The sequence below is a fragment of the Pogoniulus pusillus genome, chromosome 15 (genome assembly GCF_015220805.1).
Source record: "Pogoniulus pusillus isolate bPogPus1 chromosome 15, bPogPus1.pri, whole genome shotgun sequence".
Lineage (NCBI taxonomy): Eukaryota > Metazoa > Chordata > Aves > Piciformes > Lybiidae > Pogoniulus > Pogoniulus pusillus.
In genome coordinates this window covers 7,550,127-7,572,851 of record NC_087278.1, presented here as the reverse complement: position 1 = coordinate 7,572,851, position 22,725 = coordinate 7,550,127, and the positions used below count along the sequence as shown (strand labels likewise).

Below are 22,725 nucleotides of genomic sequence, written 5' to 3'. Positions count from 1 at the left end.
TGCTCTCAAATCCAATGTCTAATGACTTGCACAGTGCAGAGTGTCAGTTTCAAGCTCTTGCTTCCTTCTGCTACCACTTCTTTCTGGCCTTACTCTTGTTCCTGCTTTTGCCCCTTCCCCCAACTCTCCTTGGTAAAGGGCAGGTGTCAATTCTTCTACATTTTGCATGGCACAGAGCACAATCAATAAGGGCTTGCTGAGTTGTTAGGATTGATTTTCACGTACCTTAAAGGTCCCTTCACCCTGTCTGGACTGAATATGCCATAGATGTTTTAAATTATCTTAGAATGATAGGAATGGTTCTAATGGAAAAGGCAGCTGGGCTACAGTGCTTTCCAAGGTCTTCTTTTCTTGTGTGGCAGACCTGTGTACCTTGGGGAGAAGTCAGGGAGGAGCTGTTCAAGGATTTACTTCCAAATTGCAGGGAATGAAGCTCATGTATCTGTGGTGTGATTCAAGCCCATTTTAGCTGAGACATTCATCCAAAAATGGCTCTATCACACTGCTTAGTTCTCTGTACTCACAGAGACCCAGGCTGGATTTGGTCAAATCCAGACAAATTACTTTGCCCATTTGTGACCCTAAGTGGAGATAACTTTCTCCTGAGCTTTCTCAGGTGCTGCCCACCCCAATTTAAAACACTGCAGGGTGAGGCCCTATCACCTCTCCAGAGGGGCATTCCCAAGCCTGTGTTTCTCTTGCCTGCTGATTTTCCAGCATGAAAATCCCATTTCATGGATTTATCACTGATCTTTTTATGGGGATCACCTCCTTCCTTTGCATCGCTCTCTGGGATATGCCTCCATATGCCTTACAGAGGTTACTTGTTTCATCTGCCACACAGCAAACTAATTTAAACCCAGTTCAGATAACTAATGGTCAGAACTGCTTCTTGTGGGAGGGTCCCAGCACAAATTCCTGAAATGACTGCCAGTGCAGGGGAAATGTTGACTTATTATGATGTTGTTTTTTCCTTTCCTAGAAGACACTCACGTTAACAGTTGGTTCCCACTGCTTTATTTACTGGCAGCTCAAATTGAAGTAATTCCCCTTTGCCCATGTATCCTGGAGGTGGCATGTGAGAAAAAGCAGATACTTTGTAGTGAGCTGCTTGCCATTCTGTATCTGCAGCGTAGATAAATCATGGACTTCAGAGTTCAGGGCGTCTGGTCTGGAACATTGTGTTAGTAGTAAATTCAGGCACACACAAAATACTGCGCTACTTAATTGCCAGCAAGACCTAAAATGACTCATTTTGTGTTGTTTCTCTTTCTTCTTCCTCTGCAGCAATTATAATGGAGAGACAGAAGAGAAAGCAAGAAATAGAGAAAGGACTTCAGTTCATTCAGTAAGTGGACAACCTCATTGTTTCCTGTGGCTTTGGAGGTGGTTGTCTTTGGACTGAGGATTGTAGGAACTGAGTTCTTTTTATTCACCGTTTTGGGTCTGCAACATGGGGAAGAGAGAACCCTGAGGATTTGCACTAGTTCTTCAGTGTGCTTCTTGTCCTGCCAGCTGGCTAAACATGAAATTCTGTCATTTTAATTTCCTTGGGTTTTGCCCTCCTCTGGAGTTCCAGGATGGTTTTTATAGTCAGCATAATGCTAATAATATTTGGATCTTCTTTGTCTTCAGTGTGGAGATCTCAAAGTGCTCTCTCCACAAGGTTATCCCACTTGTCTCAGTGTTTTGGTTTTGTAAGTGGGGAAACCAAGGTAGATGACTTGCCAGGTACCCAATATGGTACCTATTGGAGAAATAGATGACCTGGGCTCTTTTATATTTGCCAACCTGCTAGGTGCCTCAGATCAGTCTTCTCTGAATATCATGTGGCCTTCTGCAGCTCAAAGTGGATACAGAATCACAGAATGTTAGGGTCTGGAAGGGACCTTGAAAGGTCATCCAGTCCAACATCCCTGCCAGAGCAGGACCACCAGTAACAGATCACACTGGATTGCATACAGGCAGGTCTTGAATATCTCCAAAGAGGGAGACTACACAAGTCCTCTGGGCAGCTTGTTCCAGTGTTCTGTCACTCTTACAGTGAAGAATATTCCCTTGTGTTTACATGGAACTTCCTATGCCTCAACTTCCACCCACTGGTTGCTTATGTAGTAATTATGAGACTTGAGTGCTTCCATATAAAATACAGTAAGGCCTTTTTTTCCCATCCAGTGCTTTGAGTTAGCAAAGGCCTCAGAATCACAAAATCATAGGATGTTAGAGGCTGGAAGGGACCTCAAAAGATCATCTAGTCCACCCTGCTCGTCCAAAACAGGATCAGGCTTGGGTTCCATAATGAGTAAGGAAGTAGCAAGACTGCAATTCAGATTGGTTTGGGTATTTTATAAGGTCTGCTTTAAGTCCTGCAGTTGTTATGGCAGAAATGTGTCCCTCTACAACGTGAAAAAACCCTGACCAAACCTTCTACATTGCATATTTATAGCCTGTGGTATGGCAATGATATTTTCACCCCAGTCAGAGGTGAAATGTGGCTGATAACCCACTTTCAGAAGAGGCAATTGGGAGGTTTGTTTCAGTAATGACAAAAATGTGCAAGATTCCTGGAAAGGCAATAATTTGGAAGTAATGGCATGTTTCTCATGATTCTGGAGTGTGTCTTGAGCTCTGACCCAGGGACAGTGTCCTTTGTTGGCTTGCTTTGATGTGAAAGATGGGTACTTACATGTTATAAGCAGCATTAATGTTTCTTACAGAGCCAGGGCATTTCCTGTTGTGCAGATGATGATTTGATTAGATGACATCTGAACCAAGTTTATTCTCTGATCAGTGAGATCATGTATACAGTGCTGTAGTTCAAGGGAGGGATGTGAGAGGTGGTAAGGATTTTAAAGCCTGCTTAGAGAAAAAATAAATACACATGGTCCAAGCCTGGATGATTTGAAAGGTTCTGTTCTTCAAATCAGACCGTTGTAAGTCTTGTTCTCCTAAATGTTGTGGGGTAGGTGTTACCCACACAAGCACTACCAGTTTTGTGGCAGCCTTTGTGTCCTCCTGAACCTGCACTGTTTTTCCTTTCCTTTTTTTGGTGTAGGCCTAAAAGCATGTGGCTAACACCAAGAAAAGTGAGTGCATTTACCACTGCATGGCTTTGGCCTCACAGTGGTTTGAGGGGACTTTCTCAAAGATGTTTAGTTTTGTGTCTTTAGTGGCTATCTGAAGGTGTGTTACAGAGGATTGTGTATGCACAGAAAATAGCTGAGAATAAAATTCCTGTAGTCTCAGATGCCTTTGGGACCTGACCATCTCTTGACACCACTGTGGCCATCACTGAGTGTAGTGCTCCCTGGATTAGGCTCCTCAGGGAGGTGGTTGAATCCCCATCCCTGGAGATGTTTAAAAGACACATAGATATGGTGTCAAAGGACAAGGTTTAGTACCAGACTTGATTGAGTTAGATAACAGCTGGTCCCCATGATCTTAAAGGTCTTTTCCAACCGAAACAGAACAATTCTATGAAGGGATTCTAATTCTCTTTGCCTCAGTTGCCTTTGAAGTGATAAAATGTTCAGTAACTCACTGAAATCATCAACACAGAACCAGAAAGATGATTTATTCACCAGACAAAAGGCCTTGTTTGCATGGATTCCTGTCTCATGAGCATTTTCTCTTCTGTTTTTTTTTCAGGTCCACATTACCCCTAAGCCAAGAAGATTATGAGGTAATGAAGAATACGTTTTCTGAAGCAGGGAGTCCTTTGGTTAGCAAAATTTGTTCTGTTGCACAGCCATTAATTTACCTACCAAAAGAGGGGAGTGTGGGATAGTCTGTCACAATTTGTAACTCATAAGTTGTACAGTGCTGGCAATGACAGCTTTCAGGGGAAGGAGAAGACACTTGTCTCCTTTATCCAGGAGACTTGCCTGGATTATTCTCCTCTGTCAAAAGACAGGAGGATGGGGAGGCAAGATAATCTCAGTGGGCAGGAAGTTTGCTGGAACAGGTGGAAATTGGGAAACCTCTCCTGTCTCTGAATAACCACCTCAGGCTGTTTACTCTCTCCCTTCTGCCCAGGCCTTTTTGCAGAAGCTGGTGCGAAACCTGTTTGCAGAGGGCAATGATTTGTTTCGAGAGAAGGATTTCAAGCTTTCTTTGGTGCAGTATGTAGAAGGGCTGAACGTGGCAGATTATGCAGCCTCTGATGAGGTGACCATCCCAAAGGAGCTCCTGTGCAAGCTGCATGTCAACAGAGCTGCCTGCTACTTTGCCATGGTGAGTGCCTGCCCAAGTTGCCTTCGAGGTCCAAGGAGGAAAAGATCATGAGTGCAGTGCTGTGCAATTGGAATAGATGTCAAGCTGGGGTTTCAGTTGGTTTCATCCACTCCCTGTTCCAACAGTGGAGGAGGTGATGACACAGAAAATTCTGGTGTGTCCCCACTATTGCACTCTGTCCTTCCTCTACAAGCAGAAGAAGGGTGTAAGGGAGAATAGGACAGGTCTAATGATGCTGTTCTGGTCCACATTGGTGAGCAGTTAGTACAATCCAATGCTTTCCAGTAGTGACTGAGTGTTTCTCTGGAATACTGTGTGACTATTGCTCTGGAGTACTCTACCTCCTCAAGTGAGGCACTGGAAATCAATGAGAAGGCTTTGGGTCTTAACAGAACTTTCAGCACACCCATGGAAAAAGATTCTGAAACACTCAGACTCTGAAAGGCTGCCTGGGTCCATTTTACTGAGGAATCTAACAGCTTTCTTTTATGGCACAACCCCAGAGCAGGTCCATCCTGCTCATAATGAGGCTGAGTCCCATGAAAAAAAATATTAGCAAGCAGCCACTGTAATTAAAGACTGACAAATATAACATGCCCAAGGTAGAGGGGGAGACAAGAGAGTTGCTCAAGCAGCATTCACTGACTTTGAAATGTTTTGGGTTTTGCAAGACCTAACCAAATGTTCTCCAACTGTAGGTTTGGTGCATTCAGACGCTGGTCTGTGTCTGAGGTCATTTATGTGTTTCCAGCTGCCTTCTATATTCCTAATTTCTGCTGAGACATCAAACCTTTGCATTCACACAGGAGGAGGAGTTAGTCTGCTGTGCCTCACTTGACTCAAAGTGGTCTCTTCCATGCAGGGGCTGTATGAGAAAGCTCTGGAAGACAGCGAGAAGGCTTTGAGTCTCGACAAGGAGAACATCCGAGCGCTCTTTCGGAAAGCTCGCTCCTTAAATGAGCTGGGAAGACACAAAGAAGCATACGAGTGCAATAGTCGATGCTTGCTGTCCCTCCCACATGTGAGTGTTTGACATGAAACTCACTGCCTACCATGCTCCTCCTCTCTAACATGCTTAGTGTGAGGCCAGAGGATAGTGGAAGAGGAAGTTTGACTGTTCCTGTATCCAGAAATTGTGTCTCTCTAACTCAAAGAAGATGTTTGACCTCTCACGTTTCTTCACTCCAAGTCACCTTCTACAGATAGTGCCAGCCAGAGTGGCACTCTCTATAGTTAGTGGCAGCACATTTGTTGGCCTGTTTGTGAAGGACAGAACCATCCCTTACTGAGATGTGAACTAAGGCAGTGAGACTGTTTTAATTAGCTGGGTTTATTTATCCAGTGGGAGTCGCTGGGAGCATGGAACAAGTGCGAGCTGGAGCACTGGAAGGAAAACATGCTTACTGTTTTTTTTGGTTCAGATAACAATGTCTCATGCTTATTGATTGCTAGGACTAACTGATAAAGTGGTTTACTTCTTGAAGAAAATGCATGAGTGCCCTTGACACCACCTCACAGTTATTTTTATGTTCACAGGTGTGCAAATTATTTTACCTTCTGAGGCAGCTATCTGCATATCCAAGGTCCTGGATGTTTTCCTGACAGTGCTTTTGTTGCGTGTCCTTTTAGTTCAAATACTGAACAGGAAACCAGAGTGTGATCAGATAGTTAAAAATATTCCAAACTCCATAGCATAGAATCAACCAGGTTGGAAAAGACCTCCAAGATCACCCAGTCCAACCTAGCACCCAGCCCTGTCCAGTCAACTAGATCATGGCACTAAGTGCCTCATCCAGGCTTTGCTTGAACACCTCCAGGGATGGTGACTCCACCACCTCCCTGGGCAGCCCATTCCAATGCCAACCACTCTCTCTGGCAAGAACTTCCTCCTAACATCCAGCCTATACTTCCCTCGGCACAACCTGAGACTGTGTCCCCTTGTTCTGTTGCTGGTTGTCTGAGAGAAGAGACCAACCTGCATTCCTTATTGTAGACAGTTCAGGTTTGTAATCAACATACTCCATTGCCTTATTAACAGAAAGCATAAGCCTTCTTTGCATCAAAAGCAAATCATGCTATCTGTCATCTTGGTCTTATTTCCTTCAGAGCACATGGGCACTTCTAGGCTGCACTCATCAAAGCAGAGCATGTACTAAAACTTCTGGTGGTGAAGGATCTGCCACTCAGTTGGCTCACTGTCTAGCACAGTTAACTTGTTTCTGGGTACAGATACTCAGTGCTGGTAGTTTGCATGGTGAAATTGATTCCCCTCTGGAGTTGCTGTTGTAGGGCTTGGGGTTTTTTTAGGGTCTTGGAGGAGAGTGTCCCTTCACTTAGGTGGGAGGTAGTAAGCACCTGAAGGTGGCATTTGGCTAAGGGGAAGAGAAAGCTAAAGGAAGACATTGGGATGACAAAGAGTAAATACCCTCCAGTCCCAAGCCTCAGACCTGTGGACAAAAAGACAATGATTAACTATGGATTATTGGGAAGGGAAGTAGAGACAGTTTAGAGAGAGAAACATCCTTGATCTTGTCCAGAAGTCTGAGGTGATATTTCAGACTTCCTTTGGCATGTGGAGTTGGATAGAGTAAACCTGGTAAGTGTGAGTATGAGATTACTGAAAAGAAATTACATCTGAGGTATTTCTGGTGAGTTTTCCACAGGGACCAAGAAAATAACTGACTTTGGGAGACACCTGAGAGACTGTTTTGAAAGGCAGAATGGCAAGAGGCCTTTGATAGGTGCAGAGATGGTTTGAGGAGGAAAAAGTACTTCATGCAGGGATGTGAGGTGGAGAAAGAAGAGGAAATGGACAAGATAGATTTTTTGTTCATTGAGGTCAGAGAAGATGGTGACAAGACCAATGCTGAGGGTGTGGGGAAGCAAGTACAGTGTCCAAAAATGGCACTCCAAATTGAAGGGAAAAGTTACTGATACTGTGGGCTGGAAGAACCAGAGACTAGGGAAGAGTTGAAAGGAAAATAATGAATCTGCAGGGGGAAGAATATTGGAAAGACCAGGATGGCAAGTAGATAAAAATAGAGCAAGCTTCAAGGTTGGAGAAAAGAGCAGGCTTCAAGGCTGGAGTTGAGGGAGAAGATGTTGTGACTTTAAGGAGGGATATTGCAGTGGTTTGGGCAGATATTTTTTTCTTCTCCAATATTTTTGTGAATAAGGAGAGGGAGGAAAACAGAAGGCAAGAGTTGCTGTTGATAAATAATGAAGGTTGTGGCAGGTTGTTAGTTCAGGAAGAGCTGTAGAGAATGGACCAGGTGAATGAAGTGTGGTGCAGAACTATGTCTAAAGCTTACAGCACAGGAACAGTGAGTGGGGAGGATGGTAAATTAAATGACACAAGGGAGGACAGCAGAAGGACCTGTTTGACTGAACTGAGACAGTTTAACCAGAGCCAGAGACCAAATGCCTTGTGTCTGCTAAGTTGGGAGATTGAGACTTGGTTTCAGCTTTTAAAAACAAGCAAGCAAAACAGGCTAGCAAACACTGCCTGCATATTGAGACTGATGATTAACTCTGTAGCTGGCAGAGAAGGAAGGCATGCAGGCACCTTCCTAGACACAGGTGTTGTCCCAAAAATGAATTCTTCACCCAGTGTGCAAAGTCCAACCCACACACAGAGACAAGATACTGTGTTTATTACCATCCTGAGCAGGATCAGGTGCTAGCAGAGTGATGTCAAAAAGCTGACACACCTTCTGAGACATAATCTGGGTCTTCTATACAAGATGGTAACAAAGTAAGGCAGTCATTCCATCACTCCTGACTTTACATATGAAGGTAGAAATTTACCTTTCCCTTATCTCAATCTCCTGATGTCTTTTTGGGACCACCTGGTGCTTATCCAGGTGTGATATAGCCTCCCACTCCCCATTCCTGGCAGTGAAATATAAAACCCTGGGTCTGTCCAAGGAATAGGGTATTCACATTGTAATTAGCAAGAGAACAAGGTACCATTTCAGCAATCCATGCTTATCTCTTCCTTTCACAAAACTCTGCCTTCTTTTAAGATTAATTTCTCACTATTTCCTGTTAAGGCTTTATCTTGTGAAGTGTCTTAGTCAATCTTCCGACACAGAGACCTTGTGGAAGCTTGTATCAGCCCCCTGCTGACACCTTGGCAGCCCAGCCACCTTAGCAGCAAGACTCATGAACCCTGCTTTCAGAGACTGAGCACTTTAATGGAAGCAGTCCTTTGATTGTTGTTTTCTACAGCATCAAAAAAAGTGTAGCAGAGAGCTGCTGGTGCAACCTCAATATCTTGGCAGGACTGAAAGAGAGGAGAACTCAGATCTGCATGGTCTCCTAGGGCTGCTCTGGCAGTTGTCCACTTGCTGCTGTCTACAAGTGAGGCTTATTGATGCAGCCCAGTGTGGCTAACTGCATTCCTACTTGCTTCATTGTGTGTGCCACAAAGGCAAAACTGAGAGTGTCCTGCCAATGGTTTTGTCCCCAGGATGAAAGCGTCACACAGCTGGGACAGGAGCTTGCCCAGAAGCTGGGACTGAGGGTTCGGAAAGCTTACAAACGACCTCAGGTATGACTTCTTTCTTCTTAGCAGCTGCTCTCTGGCTCTTTCAGATTGACTTTTACATAAGTGGTAGGTGCTGCTCTGCAGCTACCCACACACATTCACACACATGCACTGCAATCCCTCTAGCAGGGTGCTGGATACCTTCCTTGTCCTGCCCCTCTGACTCACTTTGTCCTGAGTCCACAGCTAGGATAAGCAGAGCCAGGCTGGTGCTGCAGGAAAGGCCTCTGATGGTTGTGGTTTTTGGGGGGAGAGAGACATGTGGCCTGATCCCAAAGGAGATTTTGCACTATGGTCCTTTCCTTGTTATGAGAGATGAGGGTGGAATCCCATGGTTATAGAATCACAGAATCAACCAGGCTGGAAGAGACCTCCAAGATCATCCAGCCCAACCAATTACCCAGCCCTGTCCAATCAACTAGGCCATGGCACTAAGTGCCTCATGCAGGCTTTTCTTGAACACCTCCAGGGACAGTGACTCCACCACCTCCCTGGGCAGCCCATTCCAATGCCAATCACTCTCTCTGGGAAGAACTTCCTCCTAACATCCAGCCTACACCACCCCTCTCACAACTTGAGACTGTGGCCCCTTGTTCTGTTGCTAGTTGCCTGGGAGAAGAGGCCAACTCCCACCTGGCTACAGCATTCCTGCCCCATATTTACACCTTATTTGTGGTGGGAGAACAAGAGGTACACATCTGGTCAGATCCTAGGAGATGAGGCAGCAAAAAGCATGCCAGGGGTACAATTAGTGAACGTTAGTGGCTGGATCCTTAACGTGGCTCTACGAGAAAGCGCTGCTGTAGCTGGAGCACTGTCGGGTGTTTAAATGTATACTCTGGGATGGAGCTAGAGGGCGTTAGGCCACTGCTAGCACTCTTGGATAAAGCTGCCTTGGTCACCTAAAAGCCCAGGATGAGTTTTCAGGAACTGGGCATGTTAGCTGATAGTTGAGGCTGATGTTTGCATTCACATCCTCATTCCCATGAGCAGGGATATCAAAAAGACGGAATGTTCCATCACCAGAGGGGCACCTTTGCAGGATGTGGTGAAGTGCTTGGTGGGTATGCAGTTCACAGAGAGGTTTTGGGGGGAATTTGGCACTAATGTCTTCCTCCTCTCCCCAATTGACCTCACATATGATTAGCCTGCTCCCCAAAAAAAACTCTGACATTGTAGCAGCTCTCAACACTCTGAAATGGTTCTGCCTCAAAGAAGGGCAGCAAAGCTGCTGAAGGGTCTGGAGAACAAGTCTTGTGAGGAACAGCTGAGGAGACTGGGGTTGTTTAGCCTGGACAAGAGAAGGCTGAGGGGAGACCTCATTGCTCTCACAACTACCCAAAAGGAGGTTGTAGTGAGATGAGGGTTGGTCTCTTCTCTCTAGTATCAGGAGATAGGATGAGAGGAAATGGTGTGAAATTGTGCTGGGAGGGGGGAGTTAGATTGGATATTAGGAAAAAAATCTATATGAAAGAGTGGTCAGGCATTGGATCAGGCTGCCCAGGAAGGTGATGGAGTCACCATCCCTGGAGGTGGTCAAGAAACATGTGGACATGGCATTTTGGGACATGCTTTAATGGCCATGGTGGTGTTAGGTTAATGGTTGGACTCAATGACCTTAGAGGTCTTTTCCAACCAAAACAGTTCTGTGACTGCATGAAAGGGAAGTTTTACACAATTACTTCTTGTGTCTGCTCACTGTGTTGACCTTGCTGTGTTTTTGCTGCTGTCACATTACTGAGCTGTGAGGGACTTAAACAATTCCCATCTTATAAAAACAAAAATTAGAGTTAAAATTTTAAAGAAACCTGCACAATGCTTTTTAGTTAGGTGAAATTTAGTGATTGATAATGCCTGGCTGTCTCCCCTGCTGACTTCCAGCTTCCAATCCAGAGCTGGAATGCCTTCCCAAAGCAGTCATTTCTTATAGAGAAGACCAAAATCTATGTACCTCAGGGAATCATAGAATCAACCAGGTTGGAAGAGACCTCCAAGCTCATCCAGTTCAACCTAGCACCCAGCCCTATCCAGTCAACCAGACCATGGCACTAAGTGCCTCATCCAGGCTTTGCTTGAACACCTCCAGGGATGGTGACTCCACCACCTCCCTGGGCAGCCCATTCCAATGCCAATCACTCTCTCTGGGAAGAACTTCCTCCTAACATCCATCCTAGACCTCCCCTGGCACAACTTGAGACTGTGTCCCCTTGTTCTGTTGCTGGTTGCCTGGGAGAAGAGACCAACCCCATCTGGCTACACCCTCTCTTCAGGTAGTTGTAGACAGCAATGAGGTCACCCCTGAGCCTCCTCTTCTTCAGGCTGCACACCCCCAGCTCCCTCAACCTTTCCTCACAGGGTTTGTGTTCCAGGCCTTTCACCAAGGGAAGCTTTTTGCTTCCTGCTTGTGTGTTGGGTGTTTTGCACTGAGGTGGCCAGAACAAATATATGACCCTTTCAGAAAACTTGTGTCACAGATGGGGTGGCTTTTATTTATGGGCAGTACCTGGAAGGAAACTCTTGTAACCCAGCTTTATGGAGACTACAGACATTCTTGAGCTGTCTGTGTTGTAAGACCTCTCTCTTCCTTGCAGCAGGAATTGGAAACATTCTCACTCCTCAGTAACGGCACATCAGGCAATTTGTCAAACCAGGTAAAGTTTGCATCCTGTGGTTGTTACTGTTCATAGGCTGGGCTACAGGAATGCTTCACAGTTCCATTTACATGCTAATTTTGTACCTGTCTTATAGGATTTAAATGTATTAATGAGCCTTTTCCCCTGTAAAAAAATAGTGCCAAGAAAAATAATTTCCTTGCAAGTGTTTTTAGTGATGAGGTTTTTAATGACAGTAATCAGAGCACTGAATGTGGTTGGTTTGGGTTTTTTCTTAGGTACCATGAATGTTTGCACTTCAAAGTTTTAGTTTCCAGGTTTGGGCATAGTTAGAGCAATGCTAAGTCAAAGACAGAAGGTGCAAATGCTGAAGAAACATGCAGCATTAAATTATGTGATGTACTGAGCAAGGCATATGCACAGTTTATGTACTGTTGGTATTGTCTTGTCACCTGGGAGATCCAGCTTGGGCAGGGCACTCTACAAATGCTCAGCTAAAATACAAGAAAATGCTGATTTCCTTGCTCCACCACCAGGCTCTTGTTATTTGTACAGGCTATTTGATACTTCACACTACTCTTTAAAGCAAACAAACTATGAAGCCATAAAAATGCTGATTTTTGTACAAGAGGAGATAGTAAAGAGTTAGTTTGTCTCCCACTGTTCAGTGGCTTGCCTTCACATCTTCCTAGGAATCATAGAATCAGTCAGGGTTGGAAGGGACCACAAGGATCATCTAGTTCCAACCCACCTGCCATGGGCAGGGATACCCTACCCTAGATCAGGCTGGCCACAGCCTCATCCAGCCTGGCCTTAAATACTTCCAAGGATGGGGCCTCAGCCACCTCCCTGAGCAACCCATTCCAGGCTCTCACCACTCTCATGCAGAAGAACTTCCTCCTCACATCCAGCCTGAATCTCCCCACCTCCAGCTTTGCTCCATTGCCCCTACTCCTGTCACTACCTGATAGCCTAAAAAGTCCCTCTCCAGCTTTTTTGTAGGCCCCCTTCAGATACTGGAAGGCCACAAGAAGGTCACCTGGGAGCCTTCTCTTCTCCAAACTGAACAGTCCCAACTCTTTCAGTCTGTCCTCATAGCAGAGCTGCTCCAGCCCTCTGAGCATCCTCGTGCCCCTTCTTTGGACACGCTTCAGGAAAGGCAGTCTGCTTTCCTTGATAGCTGTGCCTAGTTTTCAGTTGGAAGAGCCTGCCTTTTGCAAGAAATTTAAACACTGCAAGGTCCAGAAGCTGCAAAAACTACTGCAATAGAGAATCATAGAATCAATCAGGTTGGAAGAGACCTCCAAGATCATCCAGGCCAACCTATCAGCCAGCCCTATCCAGTCAACCAGACCATGGCACTAAGTGCCTCATCCAGGCTTTTCTTGAACACCTCCAGGGATGGTGACTCCACCACCTCCCTGGGCAGCCCATTCCAATGCCAATCACTCTCTCTGGCAAGAACTTCCTCCTAACATCCAGCCCCGGCACAACTTGAGACTGTGTCCCCTTGTTTTGTTGCTGGTTTTCTGGGAGAACAGACCAACCCACAGCTGGCTACAACCTCCCTTCAGGTAGTTGTAGACAGCAATGAGGTCACCCCTGAGCCTCCTCTTCTCTAGGCTAAACAACCCCAGCTCCCACAGCCTCTCCTCATAGGGTTTGTGTTCCAGGCCCCTCACCAGCTTTGTTGCCCTTCTCTGGACATGTTCCAGCACCTCAACATCTCTCTTGAATTGAGGAGCCCAGAACTGGACATAGCACTCAAGGTGTGGCCTGTCCAGTGCTGAGTACAGGGCAAGAATAACCTCCCTTGTCCTACTGGCCACACTGTTCCTGATACAGGCCAGGATGCCATTGGCTCTCTTGGCCACCTCAGCACACTGCTGGCTCATCTTCAGCTACTCTCTACCAGTACCCCCAGGTTCCTTTCTTCCTGGCTGCTTTCTAGCAACTCTGTCCCCGATCTGTAGTGCTGCTTGGGGTTGTTGTGGCCAAAGTGCAGAACCCTGCACTTGGTCTTGTTCAATCTCATCCCGTTGGCCTCTGCCCACCCATCCAGCCTGTCTAGATCCCTGTGCAGGGCTCTGCTACCTTCCAACAGATCAACACCTGCTCCTAGCTTGGTGTCATGTCCTTGCCTGGAGCTTCAACTCAGCAGTCATCTCGGAGGACTTTTCCTGTTTTGAGTTTGCTCAAAAACGTTTGTGGTTGGTACATTGTAAAATACGTGAAAGGAAAGGAACATTGTGTGAGGTCAGGCTAATCAGATCTCACACTGCATGGGGCTGACCAATTGGTGTGTCTTGGGACTTGGGACACAGTGTTCTTATCTAGATGTGAAAACTCTTGTTCTGAGTACAGACTTACGTGGTTGGATATAGTGCAGGGCAGGGATTCCTCTGCAGCAGCAGGGTTTGTCCACTGATAGAGGCAAAAATGAATAGGCACCTTGGATTAATGGCTTCTTAAAGTTTGTTGGTTTCACTGCTCTTGCACTGAAAGAGGCCATGAAACAAAAACAAGGGTGAGATGCACCAATGTAGTTAAGTCTCATCTGTGAAGTGTGAAAAAAAAAAATAGAATACTAATTTCTGGTGATAATTTTCTCTCCCTTTTCCTACGCCCTCTTTTCAGACCACTTCCAATGGATTGAGTTCAATAGATGACATCGAAACAGGTAAAGACATCATCTCTGATTTCTATGCCCTTTGTAAGGTATCTGGCCTGGCTGGCAGGCCTGAGGAGTTTGTCATTCTTCATATGTGTCTCCTTGGCATGTTCCTGGCCTTGGTAAATAGGAGGAGGAGGAAAAGGCAGTGGGAAACAAGAGTATTTGTGCTGCAGAGAAGTTTTTTGTCCCAGCCTAGTGAGAGACACGTTTGGGAATTAAAAAGGTCTGCTGAGGTACACAGCTCTCTCCAGTTGTGCTTTGTTGAAACTGGCCTTGGCAAAGCTTCTGAAACTCTGCTCCCAGCCAAAACACTTCAGATAAAGTCAAGTTACAGTTTTAGGCAACTGTTTGTGCTCTGAGTGCGTATGGTCCTCCAAGACATTGAAGTGGAGGAAACAAAGGGAGTTGGGAGGGACCCAGAGATAGTCCTGTTCAGGGTTAGGCACCCAGGAAGAGCAGAAGGAGGGCCCTGGGGTTGCTTTTCTCATTCTGGGAAACAAATGACCTTAACTCTGCCCCTGTGGAAAGGTTTGCTTTGTGCTGTGCCCTTTGCTGTGTGTGGGAGCACTGAATTTGTGCCTCTGAGCTCATCAGGTTTTGTTCCTTTCTCTGTGTGTGAAGATAAGTGGCCACTGCAAGTAGCAGTTTCTCTTTCTATAGAAAGAAACTCATGTCATTATTAGGGTGCTTTGGAAAACATGTTAGCTCTCTGCTGAATGCCAGTTCAGTAACTGAAAGCTACATGCCATCATAAGACCCCAGTTCTGTGAATTAAAGGAGAGTTGTTCACCTCTTCTGGCTGTGCTAAATTGAGCCGGACTCCTGCTGCAGAGTAAAGAGCAACTACATCCAGTAAGCTCTCTATCTAATCAGGATTTGGTGCCAGAGTGGCATGCCACCTTTGCTGCAGTTCAAGCAGAGGAATCTTCAAAAGCACTGCAATTCTGTGTTATCCCAGCATCCTGAGAGAGGGGTGACATCAGGAAGGCTGTGGGTGCCGGATACATTGGGAGTTTCAGATTTGAAGCTTCTTTACAAGGTCTTTTGTTTTGTTGTTGTTTGGTTTGGTTTGTTTTTTAAGATGCCAACAGCTGAAGCTCCTTCCCCTGTGCTGTGCTGGAAGTCATCTGATTAACTCAGCCCTGCCCTGTACAGATCATGCCTCAGCTCTGGCTGGTTATGGCCTTTGGCCAGCTAATGCACCAGGGAACCACTGCTGTTGTGGCAAGTGGAGCTAGAAACAGGGCTTTTAAAAGCACTGTATTTGTCCCTCTGGGACAGACTGCTGTGTAGCCAGAGAAGCTACAGAGAGATTTGGTTGAGTGAGCAGATGGACATGACCCACATTGACCTTCTAATAGTAAAACATGGGGTTTAGTGGCATGGCAGTGGCAGAAATCAGGGGTGGTAGGAGTGTGCCTGTGATCTGCTCCTCATAGCATCACAGAATGCACTGGGTTGGAAGGAACATTTAGAGGTCATCTAGGCTAACACTCCTGCAGGAAACAAGGCTGTCTTCAACTAGATCAGGTTGCTCAGAGCCCCAGCAAGCCTGACCTTGAATGTCTCCAGGGATGGGGCCTCCTCCAGCCCCCTGAGCAACCTGTTCCACCATTCCACCACCCTCATAGTAGAGAACCTCTTAATGTCCAGTCTAAATCTGCCCTTCTCTAGTTTAGAACCACTGTCCCTTGTCCTGTTGCTGCATGTCCTTGTAAACAGTCCCTCCAGTCCCTCCCAACTTTCTTGTAGGCTCCCTTCAGGTACTGGAAGGCTGCTACAAGGTCTTGTTGGAGCCTTCTCTTCTCCAGGCTCAACAACCCACACTCTGTCTTCCTAGGAAAGGTGTTCCAGCCCTCTGAGCACTTTTGTGGCACTCCTCTGGATCCTTTCCTTGAGAGTTTTATTTGTTTAAGGTGGAACAAACATGAGATGAGTGTGGGAGGTGTAAGAGCTTTCTGGAAGAAGAATGCAGAAGGTATATGAGCTTTCTGGAAGGAGAGTGTGAGGTGTGGGTATGGTGGCTGGTGAATGAGGCCAGCAGATAGGGTGTCCTGAGGAAAGCAAGAATGGGGAAGGAGGGATAGTAGGAAAGATTGGACAGAGGGGAATTAGAGGAAGTGGCTGAAGGAATGACAGGGTTTGGGTGGTGGAGGAGAGGGGAGTGGATATCTCCCCTCTGCCCCTTGCAAGTAGTGGAATCTTTTGGTCCCTGCTGTCCTAACCCTTCACATGCAGTGAGCTGTGAAGGGTCACATATCACTCATATCATTCTCTGCCTGTTTTGGTTCTCTTCAGCTTTTCAGGGTTTTAAGCCTCTTAGGGTGTGTGAGGGCCTCTTTCTTCTGCTTCTCAGTCTGAGTGGGAACCAAAGGGCCTCCTTCATTCCTTGGAAAAGGACTGAACTTCTGGATCCTTTGGGGCCCTGTCACTGTGAACCATTTTGCTCCCTGCTGCTTGTGTCTTTGGCCCTTCCAGCATGTCCTGAACTTCTTGTTGGCCCCTGGAGGGATCTTGACAGTACTCCAGATTTAAGCATCAAAAAAATGGGAAGGCACAAGCTGTCCCTTTGTACTGAGGGAAATCTGGCTGAGCTACCAGAAATGAGGCCAGCACTGAGGGAGGCTGGATAGCTGGCTCCTCAGTGTGGCTGGGAGACCCTCACCAAAGGGCAGTGAGCTGAGAGAAGTGGTCACAAGGGGTTGTGGGGTTGGAGCTGAGCCTGGTCTGAGGGGCAGCTGCAAAACTAAGGACATTTGCACTCTTCATTTGAGCTGATGCCTTTGGGGAATGCATCCAGCTGCAGGGCTAAAAGCCTGTGTTGGATCCCGTGAGGTGCAATGCATGTACCATACCTGTGCTTTCCTTCAGTCACATACATGAGGTTGTGGAAAGGGACCTGCAACTGCCCTTGCTGCTTCTCCCCTGCTTTCCTTGCCTTTCTTCACAGCTCAGCCTCCTGTGTCTTGCACAGCAACCTTGGCTTTGCAAAGTCCATCCATGTGGACTGCTCGCCAGAAACGCCAGAGGAAAGGTTGCAGGGTGTGGTGGTGTGCTTCTGGAGGGGTTAGGGATAAGGGATCTGTGTCTGTGTGTGGCCTCTGCTGCTCTTTTATTCAGGACTTGGGGGGTTGCAGGAGTTGCTGATGTGCTGAGCTCTCTGAAGAAGGTCATCAACAGGGTAGCAGCATAGTCCTAGATCAATGAACGTGCAGTGTGGAGAAGAGTAAAACATGAGTCACTTGCCCAGTCCCAGTTAGAGAGGGCTGGTTGTGTTCTCCTGGGGGTTGAGTGAGCAGAGCTTGTACAGACAGGATGCAGCATTTCTCACTGGACCAAGCTTTGTGTCTCAGAAGCTTGTCTAGTTTCTTTCCCATTCTTCTCAGTCTTTGTAATAAAAGCCATTGCCTTTCCTTCCAAACTTTGCCTTAGGCTGTCAGAGCTACAGTGCAGCCACTGCACTGCGGATGGAGAAGGTAGCATCTTTGTCTTATTTCTTTTCTTTTATTCCAGGACATCTGCACAGGGGCAGAATTAAGGTAGTTTGGGTGCTTGGTTTGAGAGCTGCAAATGTAATGCTGCATTTTCCAAGTTTCTAACATTTGAACTTCTTTTTTAACCTTTTCTTTTAAAGAATCAAATGCTCTTCTGTGAGGAATATGTGCTTGTAACCTTAACTTCACTTAACAGAGGTTTATACTGCATGATGGGAACACCTTATGGCTGCAGGAATGTATTGGACAGGCAAGGAAGACTTAAGGGAAGTCACTGCCTCTCTGCTGCCCCAGCCCTGACTCACACAAGTTCCCAAGGGGATGTTTCCTGCTGAGGTGTTGAGGGGGAGTGTGGGCAGCAACCTCCCACCTGCAGACATCAGGAAGCACTCATGAATAGGGAATTTACTTGAGTAGAGACAGCTGAGTGAGTCTGAGGGTTTTTTTGGGGGGACACTTTGTTGTCACAGCCTAGTCTGAGCACCTGACCTCTGACAAGGTCCCAGCAGGACCTTGTATTTTCTAGCTTGTGCCATTTAGGGTGCCAGAGGTTTTAGGGAGTGTTGTGTGGGTAGCCTTTCAGCTGGGATATCCAAGCTCCAAGGCATAGAGAAGGCAGTGATCTCTGCAAATGCATTAGTGAGGAGCACTAAAGAAAACATTAGCTGCTATGTTATAGGGAAATTGGATTATGTGCCTCTGGCCTTTAGTCTTGGCCACAGTGAACTCAGTAGCTGCAGAGCCACAGGTTTTGTGTTGTCCCTGGTTACTGTATGGACTTGCCAAATCCTAGCAGTCAGTCTGGGCACTCATTCTTAGAGCATATTTCAACTATTGATGAGCCATTGGAGCTGGGGAACACAAATGAAAGTGCAAGAACTCTTGAGACCAGAACTCCCCCTCTCATGAGATTGGCATTCTTGGGTTTTGTGATTTGGTGGAGCTGTGCAGTGTTGGGTTTGCCAGGCTGCCCTCTGCCTGTGCCCTGCAAGAGGCTCTCCTGGGTGACTGGCTCTGTTTCTCCCTTATCACAGACTGTGCTATGGACCTGCAGTGCCTCCCAGCTCCTGTGGCCACCTCCATGCCTGTGAGCGAGGGCCTGGCCCCTTTGCCCTCCGACTCAGATGCAAAGGGCTTGCCTACCTCACTCCCTGCTGCCGGCCTCCTTGCCTCTCCAGACTGCGGATCCCTGCCAGCGCCTGACAGCGTGGAGGACTTTACAGATGGGGACATCATTGGGGAAGAGCTGGACTCCCTCCTGGACTCCCTTGCTGAAGGGTCACCATACCCCCTAGTAAGAATGAGCACTGCATGGTTTCCCTGCCTCTTGATCCAGACAGGTCCTTGGAGAACGTGCTTGCTGTCTCTCTTTCTGTGTCACTCTTAGCTCTTCCTCTGGCAAAACTCATTCATTCCTTCCTTCATTTCTGCAACTGGCTTGGGCTAAAGAGCCCACCTCTAAGCCTGCTTGGCTGTGGGCAGCTTCATGGACTTGCCCATCAAAAGGTACCCAAGGTAGCCTTCCTCCACCACCACCTTCTCCCTGGCCTCTGTTGTCCATGAAGTTGAAGCAGACCTGAGAGTAGAAGTGTGCTGAAGCAGGACTCACCAGAAGGGGTTTATTCAGTGGGCATGCTCATATCTGCTTGTATTTTGTGAAGGTTGCATGCAGTCTAAGCTCTTTGAACAGCTCTGGGAGAAGCAGAGACAAATCTGTATTCTTTACTTACCCTGGATTGTAGTTGTGTGTTGCTGATATTATGTGAGCCAGCTTAGGTCTGGAAGCAACATACTCAAATTCATGTGGGATGCCTGCAAGCCAAAAAGCTCTGAAGAGAGGTGCCATGAGCTATAGCCCCTACCTTGTGTGCACTTAGCTGCTTGACCTGAGCTGATCTGTGTGCCCAGCACAGGGTTCTAACTTGCAGACTGGTGAGCTGTTAGAGTTTTAGGACTGGGATCCTGAATTGTAAACAGAAGTTTTCCAGAGGATTTGAGAGAGTACAGGGGGATGGACTCTCAAAGGGGCTGAGCAGAACACAAGAGATATGTTTATCCCATTCCATTGGTCTGTGAGATTTCTACATAGTTAGAAGTGCAGCTTGTTCTTGGCTCTCTTCTGCTTCCTTTTCCCTCCTTTCTCTCCTTCTGGCCTTGCTTGCTCATCCTCCTTGACATTGTTTGGGTTATTGGTAAGAGCAGTGACTGGGAGTTGGGAGAGATAATACTGTGTTAGCTGGCAACAGCCCCTGGGCTTTGTCCAGAGGGGTGTCCTGGGGGTGGTCTGGGCTGTTGTCTAGTTGTGTGTGTGTTTGTGTGTGTATATATACACACTCCCCCATATATATATTTGTATATGTTTATTGCCTTAAATATTTAGCCTACTTTTGTAAATAATCATTTCATTTCAGTTCCAAATCCTGAGTCAGCCTGGTAATTTATTTTTTTGGGGTAAATCCCAAATTCCATGTGGTGCAAAACACCACTTGAGCTCAGGTAGCCCAACACACCCTCAGGGACCTTGGTCCAGACAGTGTGCTGCGTGGATAGACTAGAAGGTCTGTGGGAAGTCTGCAGGTGGCTGGAGCTGCTGGGTATCTGTTTGCTTCAGATAGTACAGCACATACTTGAGTGGGAGCCTGTTGCTGTCTGTGTTCACCGATTCTCTGCTCCTTGTTCCTAACATGCTGTTTATTTTCTCCCTTCCCAATTCCCCAGTCTCTGGTCCAGGGCACCATTCCTACCAACCTGCCAACAGAGATGCCCCAGCTGATCCCAGTGTTTCCGGGGGGAACTCCGCTGCTGCCCCCAGTCGTGAGAGCCAGCATCCCTGTCTCCACCCCGCTGCCACCTGCCTCTTTTGGCCTGGTGATGGATCCTACCAAGCAGCTCTCCTCCTCCTCTGTCCTGGATGCCTTCGAGGCTCCGCCGGGAGGAAGTGGTGGCTCCACCTTGGATTCTCTGGATTCCTTGGATCTGCTCCCCTACGCAGACTCGCGCCTGGATGCGCTGGACTCCTTTGGGACGAGCAGAGGGTCACTGGATGCCTTGGATTCCTTTGCCATTGGTAGGTGTGGGGATGAGGAAGTTTAGTTTTGCTTTACCTGTTAATTCTTGTCCAAATTGTTTCCTTTGGTGGGAAACCTCTGCCATGGTCCTGCTCCTTTGAGTAGGACCTGTGCCATGTAGCTCTATCTGCCAGTGCTGCACAACACAAAAATAAATGTAGAAGAGGGCAGAGAGTTGTCTTGGGCAGAGCTCCTGAATGTCTGCCTCAAGAGTAATGATTTAAGCTATAGGTGTGTGTAATTGTAGGGAACCAGTATGTGTACAGTGTGAAATCTCAGAGGAGAAAAGAAAGCAGAGGTGTGTAATGATGAGCAGGGAGATTTAGTCCTAGCTTGGTGTCCAGGACACCTCCCTTCACAGAATTTGCTCGGCTATAACATGGTTCCTCCACCCCCTCCAATGATACTCTGACATTTTGGACCAAACGAGCAAAATCCTGGGGACCTTGTTGCACCAGGCAGAGTGGTAGAGACCAAGGTGGGTCTCTCATCTCTGGATTGAAGAAGAGTGTTATGTTGCATGGAGCACCACACTCATATGTCACAAGGATTATGGTGGGCAAAGAGTAAGTCCCCTTCTGTCCCAGGAGGGAAGGCAGGCTTCATCTTGGCTAACTTGTCCCCAGTATTGCAGTGTTTTAGCAACAAACATATCTTGAGAAGAGCAGAGACTGCCCACTTAGCACTTCAGCACTCAGCTTCACCTTAGCATTGGGCTGCTTTAGAATTGCCACCTTGGGAATGCCACTGCTTAACAGCATAGAGTTCAGTAGGGTTTGGGGCACAAGAGGTCTTCTCCTACAGTTTTTCCAAGACTTAAGTGGTTTGGGCGCAAAACAAATAGAAAAATGCAAGTAGATTTGCTAAGCATTTGCTTGTCTTTTTGTGAGCAGCCCTGCCTCTGAAATTGAAATGATTGGTTTTGTTCTGTGGGGTTCTTTTCCCCTCCTTTTGCCCAGAAGAAACTAGCCCTCAGGAACTGCGCCACCCACCTGGCAGCCAAAAACCGTCCCCCGTGGTGAGTGAGCCGCTCCCCCGTGCTGATGTCCCAAGGTGCACTGGAACCAAGGTAGTAGTGACTTGGGTGATGTAGGTTAATTTGGGCCCCTTTTCTTAACCTGCCACCATGAGTGTTGTGTCAAGGCAGGTAAAGGTTTCCCCAGAGTCTCCATCTTCATTTGTCAGCAGCAGTTCATATTGCCAGTGGGTTGTGGAGGCCTGGGTCCCACCGTATCTGGCAGCCACAAAACACTGCATGGTGGGCTGGAGTGAGCCAGCTTTCTCTTAAAACTAGTGAGGTTCCTTGCTCCACTCTGCCCCTGTCAGGAGGCTTTTCCAGATCCACTGTCCTGCTCCTGTCTCGTGTCTCCAGCCCTGGAGGGAAAAGGCAGGATTATCTATGGTTAGCAAACTTGGACATGAAATATTCTTAAATTCCTGGCCTCCTGCTGTTCCTTCTACCTCAACATGTGGCTAAGTCTCTGTCCTCAGATTGTCCTTCAGCCCCTAAAGACTCACTGATGAGTGGTTTGGCTTTTTCCCCGGTTGAGGATAAGGTTGGTTTGAGTGTAGTCACATGCAGAGCTGGTCATGATGGGAGGAAGGGGAAGGAATGAGGGAGCTGTTTAGTTCTGTGGCTCGTGATAGAAAAGTGATGTCCTTTACTAAGAGAGAAAGAGGCCTGTCTTTGCAGTTAACAGCCCATGCTCTTTGTCATCTTTGAGCAGGTTGCATGCAGCTCTTTTGGAAATGTAGTTTCAAATGTGAACATTTGGATGAGAGAGAACATTTTGAGAGGCTGGAATGGGGCAAAGGATTAGAGAGGTTTCTTACCCATGTAGCTGCAGGGCTCAGAAGAGAGGCACATGTGTTTTCTTTCAGGTCAGCCTTGGTGGAGTGAGTCACCCAACTGTGCCCAAGGGCACCGAGCACCTGCCAGAACCAGTAATGCCCAACACAGCCCTGCTGGTGAAGAACCCTCTGGCATCTACTCATGTCTTCAAACAAGCCTGTCATATCTGCTACCCCAAAACAGGTGATGCCTTTGCTCTGCCACCCAGAGTCCTGCCTGGGGTAGGGTCTGCCTCTGCCCAGG

At 47.1% G+C, this 22,725-nt stretch overlaps 1 protein-coding gene across 11 annotated transcripts in view; it reads left to right on the top strand.

Moving 5' to 3' along the window:
• The window catches only part of ZC3H7B (zinc finger CCCH-type containing 7B), a 53,735-nt gene that overhangs the window by 5,228 nt on the left and 25,782 nt on the right, over nt 1-22,725 (top strand). For 2 of the 11 annotated variants that reach the window (XM_064155155.1, XM_064155156.1), the window contains exons 2-12: nt 1,288-1,348; nt 3,649-3,721; nt 4,036-4,233; nt 5,096-5,254; nt 8,705-8,785; nt 11,374-11,433; nt 14,032-14,074; nt 18,597-18,856; nt 20,281-20,629; nt 21,590-21,702; nt 22,512-22,665. In XM_064155155.1, the coding sequence (XP_064011225.1) occupies nt 1,296-1,348; nt 3,649-3,721; nt 4,036-4,233; nt 5,096-5,254; nt 8,705-8,785; nt 11,374-11,433; nt 14,032-14,074; nt 18,597-18,856; nt 20,281-20,629; nt 21,590-21,702; nt 22,512-22,665 (1,543 nt within the window). In that variant the 5' untranslated portion in view covers nt 1,288-1,295. The remainder of the gene's footprint in view (nt 1-1,287; nt 1,349-3,648; nt 3,722-4,035; nt 4,234-5,095; nt 5,255-8,704; nt 8,786-11,373; nt 11,434-14,031; nt 14,075-18,596; nt 18,857-20,280; nt 20,630-21,589; nt 21,703-22,511; nt 22,666-22,725) is intronic. The other 9 variants (XM_064155160.1, XM_064155159.1, XM_064155163.1 and 6 more) reach the window with 9 other exon arrangements.